This window comes from Oncorhynchus mykiss, chromosome 10 (assembly GCF_013265735.2).
Source record: "Oncorhynchus mykiss isolate Arlee chromosome 10, USDA_OmykA_1.1, whole genome shotgun sequence".
In the NCBI taxonomy this organism is placed as follows: domain Eukaryota; kingdom Metazoa; phylum Chordata; class Actinopteri; order Salmoniformes; family Salmonidae; genus Oncorhynchus; species Oncorhynchus mykiss.
Window position 1 is genome coordinate 9137676 of NC_048574.1, and position 7500 is coordinate 9145175.

The window sequence follows — 7500 nt, forward strand, 5'->3', positions numbered from 1 at the left end:
CGTCACTGTCAGGACTCTGGCGGTTCCACTGAGATGTTTTTAGGAGGAATAACACCCCTTCCTTAATACTGTGGGAGGAACATATCGCTACCCAGGACTTCGTCTCTCTCTCTCTCTCCCTTCTTCTCTCTCTCTCTCTCTCTCTCTCTCTCTCTCTCTCTCCCTTCTCTCTCTCCCTTCTCTCTCTCTCTCTCTCCCTTCTCTCTCTCTCTCTCTTTCGCTCTCTCTCTCTCCCTTCTTCTCTCTCTCTCTCTCTCTTTCGCTCTCTCTCTCTCTCTCCCTTCTTCTCTCTCTCTCTCTTTCGCTCTCTCTCTCTCTCTTTTGCTCTCTCTCTCTTTTGCTCTCTCTCTCGCTCTCCCTTCTCGCTCTCTCTCTTTCGCTCTCTCTCTCCCTTCTCTCTATCTCTTTCGCTCTCTCTCTCTCTCTCTCTCTCTCCCCCTTCTCTCCCTCTCTCTCTTTCTCTCTCTCCCTTCTCTCTCTCTCTCTCTCCCTTCTTCTCTCTCTCTTTCTCTCCCTCCCTCCCTTCTCTCTCTCCCTTCTCTCTCTCTCTCCCTTCTCTCTCTCTTTCGCTCTCTCTCTCTTTCTCTCTCTCCCTTCTCTCTCTCTCTCTCTCTCTCTCTCCCTTCTTCTCTCTCTCTCTCTCTCTCTCTCTCTCTCTCTCTCTCTTTCGCTCTCTCTCTCTTTTGCTCTGTCTCTCGCTCTCCCTTTTCTCTCTCTCTCTTTCGCTCTCTCTCTCCCTTCTCTCTATCTCTTTCGCTCTCTCTCTCTCTTTCGCTCTCTCTCTCCCTCTCTCCCTTCCTCTCTCTCTTTCGCTCTCTCTCTCTCTCTCTCCCTTCTCTCTATCTCTTTCGCTCTCTCTTGCTCCCTTCTTCTCTCTCTCTCTCTCTCTCTTTCGCTATCTCTCTCTCTCTCCCTTATCTATTTTTAATGCAGCCAGAGGTTTCTCAGCTAGGAAAATATCAAATCATTTTGGGTTAACTACTCAAAACCAGAGTGGGAAAGCAACGCCTGCAGCAATTTGTCAAGTGTTTTTAAGGGGAGATATGTTGCCCTATGGAGAACTATGATGATGAGCCTTCACCACTGTCTCCCTCCACAGTCCCATGAGGACTTCACGACCAACAGGTCTGGGAATATTATCCTACCGAGCGAGGAGCGAGGAGAAGAATGACAGCAGATCTTTAGTTCCTCACTGTCCCCATGGGGAAAAGGGGCTACATCCTGTAGCACTGCTATGGAAACATCTAGAAACCTTTTACAGTGTAAAATTATTATTAGTGTCATAACTAAACACCTTGTATGACAAAACAGCATCTCTGTGTTCGTTTGTTCCTGCTATGTAACACAAATATTTACATTGCATCTCCATAAGCTGGAGAGGTTGACATTCTACTTCTTATCACAGTAGATGTGTTCCGTCAATAGAGATCTGAGGTACATCTCTTTGTCTTTGTCACTCTCTCTCTCTCCTCTCTCCTCTCCTCTCCCTCCCTCTCTCCTCTCCCTCCCTCCCTCTCTCCTCTCCCTCCCTCTCTCTCTCCTCTCTCTCTCTCTCCTCTCTCTCCTCTCCCTCCCTCTCTCTCTCCTCTCTCTCTCTCTCTCTCCTCTCTCTCTCTCCTCTCTCTCCTCTCTCTCTCCCCTCCCTCCCCCCCTCTCCCTCTCTCTCTCTCTCTCTATCCTCTCCCTCCCTCTCCCTCTCTCCTTTTTCTTCCTCTCTCTCCCCTTTCTCTCCTCTCCTATCCTCTCCTATCCTCTCCTCTCCTATCCTCTCCTTCTCTCACCTCTCCCTACCTCTCTCTCTCTCCTTTTTCTCCCTCTCTCTCCTCCATCTCCATCCTCTCCCTCCCTCTCTCTCCTCTCTCTCCTCTCCCTCCTCTCCCTCCTCTCTCTCTCTCTCTCTCTCTCTCCTCTCCCTCTCTCACCTCTCCCTCTCCCTCTCTCTCTCTCCTTTTTCTCCCTCCCTCCCTCCCTCCCTACATCTCTCAGGGCCATGGGTGTACAGGAACAGTAGTATAAGTACAGGTGAGCTGGAGGTAGGTCGGCGGCTGAGCCAGGATGTCCCCCCAGGAGTGTTCTGGCGTTCCTTACTACACCTCCGCCAGCCCCTGTTCCTCAAGTTCAACATCTCCCTGGGCAAAGACGCACTCTTTGGGGTGTACATCCGCAAGGGCCTGCCCCCCTCCCACGCACAGGTACCCTGTTCTCCCTGTTGTCCCTCCCTCCCTCTCTCCCTCACTAACCCTGTTCTCCCTGTTGTCCCTCCCTCCCTCTCTCCCTCACTAACCCTGTTCTCTCTGTTGTCCCTCTCTCCCTCACTAACCCTGTTCTCTCTGTTGTCCCTCCCTCCCTCTCTAACCCTGTTCTCCCTGTTGTCCCTCCCTCCCTCTCTCCCTCACTAACCCTGTTCTCCCTGTTGTCCCTCCCTCCCTCTCTCCCTCACTAACCCTGTTCTCTCTGTTGTCCCTCTCTCCCTCACTAACCCTGTTCTCTCTGTTGTCCCTCTCTCCCTCTCTAACCCTGTTCTCTCTGTTGTCCCTCCCCCTTCCCTGCCTCTCTAACTCTGTTCTCTCTGTTGTCCCTCCCTCCCTCACTAACCCTGTTCTCTCTGTTGTCCCTCCCTCCCTCTCTCCCTCTCTAACCCTGTTCTCTCTGTTGTCCCTCCCTCCCTCTCTCCCTCTCTAACCCTGTTCTCTCTGTTGTCCCTCTCTCCCTCACTAACCCTGTTCTCTCTGTTGTCCCTCTCTCCCTCTCTAACCCTGTTCTCTCTGTTGTCCCTCTCTCCCTCACTAACCATGTTCTCTCTGTTGTCCCTCTCTCCCTCACTAACCCTGTTCTCTCTGTTGTCCCTCTCTCCCTCACTAACCCTGTTCTCTCTGTTGTCCCTCTCTCCCTCACTAACCCTGTTCTCTCTGTTGTCCCTCTCTCCCTCACTAACCCTGTTCTCTCTGTTGTCCCTCCCTCCCTCTCTAACCCTGTTCTCTCTGTTGTCCCTCCCTCCCTCTCTCCCTCACTAACCCTGTTCTCTCTTTTGTCCCTCTCTCCCTCACTAACCCTGTTATCTCTGTTGTCCCTCCCTCCCTCTCTAACCCTGTTCTCTCTGTTGTCCCTCCCCCCTCCCTGCCTCTCTAACTCTGTTCTCTCTGTTGTCCCTCCCTCCCTCACTAACCCTGTTCTCTCTGTTGTCCCTCAATCCCTCTCTCCCTCTCTAACCCTGTTCTCTCTGTTGTCCCTCTCTCCCTCTCCAACCCTGTTCTCTCTGTTGTCCCTCTCTCCCTCACTAACCCTGTTCTCTCTGTTGTCCCTCTCTCCCTCACTAACCCTGTTCTCTCTGTTGTCCCTCTCTCCCTCACTAACCCTGTTCTCTCTGTTGTCCCTCTCTCCCTCTCTAACCCTGTTCTCTCTGTTGTCCCTCTCTCCCTCTCTAACCCTGTTCTCTCTGTTGTCCCTCTCTCCCTCTCTAACTCTGTTCTCTCTGTTGTCCCTCTCTCCCTCTCTCCCTCACTAACCCTGTTCTCTCTGTTGTCCCTCTCTCCCTCACTAACCCTGTTCTCTCTGTTGTCCCTCTCTCCCTCACTAACCCTGTTCTCTCTGTTGTCCCTCTCTCTCTCCCTCACTAACCCTGTTCTCTCTGTTGTCCCTCTCTCCCTCACTAACCCTGTTCTCTCTGTTGTCCCTCTCTCCCTCACTAACCCTGTTCTCTCTGTTGTCCCTCTCTCCCTCTCTAACCCTGTTCTCTCTGTTGTCCCTCTCTCCCTCACTAACCCTGTTCTCTCTGTTGTCCCTCTCTCCCTCTCTAACCCTGTTCTCTCTGTTGTCCCTCTCTCCCTCTCTAACCCTGTTCTCTCTGTTGTCCCTCTCTCCCTCTCTAACTCTGTTCTCTCTGTTGTCCCTCTCTCCCTCTCTCCCTCACTAACCCTGTTCTCTCTGTTGTCCCTCTCTCCCTCTCTAACCCTGTTCTATCTGTGTCCCTCCCTCTCTAACCCTGTTCTCTTTGTTGTCCCTCCCTCCCTCTCTCCCTCTCTAACCCTGTTCTCGCTGTTGTCCCTCTCTCTCTCCCTCACTAACCCTGTTCTCTCTGTTGTCCCTCTCTCCCTCTCTAACTATGTTCTCTGTATTCAGTATGACTACATGGAGCGTCTGGACGGGAAGGAGAAGTGGAGTGTGGTGGAATCTCCTCGGGAGCGCCGCAGCATCCACACGGTGGTTCTGAACGAGGCCATCTTTGTTCAGTACCTGGACCCTGGCACCTGGCATCTGGCCTTCTACAACGACGGCAAGGACAAGGAGTCTGTCTCCTTCAGCACCGTGGCTCTAGGTGTGGTGCTGTTGTTATATTTACCTGCTTTGCTTTACACGTCTATATTCTCCTTGTAAAGCCAGGGCGGAACATTTAGGATTCTGGTAGTAAGTAACACCTCTGAGTGAGTTTTACAAATTCACCCTTCCAGGATTGCATCCCTGTTGGTCTGACAGGCTGAGACTGATATTGGGAGTGAGCGCTGATAAAAGTGTTGGATGGAGATTGAGTCATAAAAGAGATGTATCCCTGTGGAGTGTCTCTCCGTTTGTACACAGCTCCCGTCACACAGTTGGCCCATCCCCGAACAGTAGACAAACATGAAACAGCTGAGAACAAACGAGAGGTAAAAACCACAGGAAATGTAGTAGTATTCGTGACTCTCTGGTGTCACCCATCAAAGAGAAGCACTGTGTCCACACGGCACACGTGTGGGGCTCCGCTGCAGTAAACGCACGACACAACATCTTTTGATTTAGAGATTTTAATTTGAATGATAACCTTCTCTGAGGAGGATGCTACTGAGAAGAGAACCAAACAGAACAGAACCGGAGCTTGAGCTAGACTGAAAGAGAGCAGGAAGTGAGAAAAGACGGACGGCTCGGCTTGGCAACTCTAACTCCTAACTGTTCCCTAGAGTCCTGTGCAGGTCCAGCCTAAAGACGCACGTTGATATACACGAGGCCAAAGCAAGCGTTTCGTATTCATACGGTAGACTCTCTTAGTAAATGAATACGAATCTGCTCATTGTTCATTTGCCTTTTATGCTTCCGTGAACCTCCAAATGGTCCGTGGGGGAGGCACCACACACGACACGCCACAGTGGTTGGAGTCTCTCCCGCTGCCGTATCGCCATGGGGACACTGAGTGATCGAACCAATTAAATTACTTGAATTGTACTTACCTCTGTAGTGGGGATGTGTACTGGTGGGGGGGGGGGGGGGGGGGGGTAGGTAGCCTAGTGGTTAGAGTGTAGGGGGGGTAGGTAGCCTAGTGGTTAGAGTGTAGGGGTGGCAGGTAGCCTAGTGGTTAGAGTGTAGGGGCGGCAGGTAGCCTAGTGGTTAGAGTGTAGGGGCGGCAGGTAGCCTAGTGGTTAGAGTGTAGGGTCGGCAGGTCGCCTATTGGTTAGAGTGTTGGACCAGTAACCAGCAGGTAGCCTAGTGGTTAGAGTGTAGGGGCGGCAGGTAGCCTAGTGGTTAGACTGTAGAGGAGGCAGGTAGCCTAGTGGTTAGAGTGTAGGGGCGGCAGGTAGCCTAGTGGTTAGAGTGTGGGGGCGGCAGGTAGCCTAGTGGTTAGACTGTAGAGGAGGCAGGTAGCCTAGTGGTTAGAGTGTGGGGGCGGCAGGTAGCCTAGTGGTTAGACTGTAGAGGAGGCAGGTAGCCTAGTGGTTAGAGTGTAGGGGCGGCAGGTAGCCTAGTGGTTAGAGTGTTGGACTAGTAACCGAAAGGTTGCAAGTTCAAACCCCCGAGCTGACAAGGTACAAATCTGTCGTTCTGCCCCTGAACAGGCAGTTAACCCACTGTTTCTAGGCCGTCATTGAAAATAAGAATTTGTTCTTAGCTGACTTGCCTAGTTAAATAAAGGTAAAATTAAAATAAAATTAGGGAGGTTATCATGTGTGGCAGGGGCTGTGGAGGGAGGACGTAGGGGTGTGAGGACATTTGGGATGCTAAGAAGTTGTAGTTTACTGAATCATTTAAATAATGTGTTAAACAGTCACACCACAGAGGCATTCTGAATTATCTGTGCAGTGCATTCTTTTATATTTCTTAGCTAATTGTCTCTCTGCTAATGGATGTTTACAGATAAACAATGGGAATAAGAATTCCTGAATCTCAACAGATGCACGTATCACTTGCCGCCAGGAGCTGCCCACACAGTAGAGTGCCCGAGATCATTCTTCTATCAAATACTAGTCGTTCTGCGTTAAACTCTATTTTAACAGACTATTATATTAGCTATATAAAGGCTAGCAGGTTCAGCCTTCAGTAAAACTTTAATGACTGTTAATTATTTAGATGTGTCTCATTATGAACAGTAGGGAGGTAAGAGGTGACAAGGGAAGGAGTCTGCCTGATCAAAACTGGAATGAAAGAAGGTGTTAATGAGAAGGATAAAGAGAGGAGGGAGAAGGAGAGGGATATTAGAGGAGGGGGAAGGAGAGGGATATTAGAGGAGGGAGAAGGAGAGGGACATTAGAGGAGGGAGAAGGAAAGGGATAAAGAGGAGGGAGAAGGAGAGGGATATTAGAGGAGGGAGAAGGAGAGGGATATTAGAGGAGGGAGAAGGAGAGGGATATTAGAGGAGGGGCAAGGAGAGGGATATTAGAGGAGGGAGAAGAAGAGGGATATTAGAGGAGGGAGAAGGAGAGGGATAAAGAGGAGGGAGAAGGAGAGGGATATTAGAGGAGGGAGAAGGAGAGGGATATTAGAGGAGGGAGAAGGAGAGGGATATTAGAGGAGGGGGAAGGAGAGGGATATTAGAGGAGGGGGAAGGAGAGGGATATTAAAGGAGGGGGAAGGAGAGGGATAAAGAGAGGAGGGAGAAGGAGAGGGATATTAGAGGAGGGAGAAGGAGAGGGATATTAGAGGAGGGGGAAGGAGAGGGATATTAGAGGAGGGAGAAGGAGAGGGATATTAGAGGAGGGAGAGGAGAGGGATATTAGAGGAGGGAGAAGGAGAGGGATAAAGAGAGGAGGGAGAAGGAGAGGGATATTAGAGGAGGGAGAAGGAGAGGGATATTAGAGGAGGGAGAAGGAGAGGGATATTAGAGGAGGGGGAAGGAGAGGGATATTAGAGGAGGGAGAAGGAGAGGGATATTAGAGGAGGGAGAAGGAGAGGGATATTAGAGGAGGGGGAAGGAGAGGGATATTAGAGGAGGGAGAAGGAGAGGGATATTAGAGGAGGGAGAAGGAGAGGGAACAATCACATCCTTCTCTATTGTATATAATATTTAATCATTAATATATATGAATATATATTTGGTTATAATAATGATATATTAATATATATTTGGATTTAATAATAATATATTAATATATATTTGGATTTAATAATTATATACTAATATATATTTGGCTATAGTAATATATGAATACATATTTGGTTATAGTAATATATTAATATATATTTGGATTTAATAATAATATATTAATATATATTTGGATTTAATAATAATATACTAATATATATGTGGTTTTAGTA

At 49.4% G+C, this 7500-nt stretch overlaps 1 protein-coding gene across 1 annotated transcript in view; it reads left to right on the forward strand.

Annotated features, from left to right (window-relative positions):
• LOC110534851 (teneurin-2) overlaps positions 1-7500 on the forward strand; it is a 146961-nt gene that overhangs the window by 90438 nt on the left and 49023 nt on the right. The window contains exons 6-7 of the mRNA XM_036989631.1: positions 1987-2192; positions 4120-4315. Coding sequence (XP_036845526.1) covers positions 1987-2192; positions 4120-4315 — 402 coding nt within the window. The remainder of the gene's footprint in view (positions 1-1986; positions 2193-4119; positions 4316-7500) is intronic.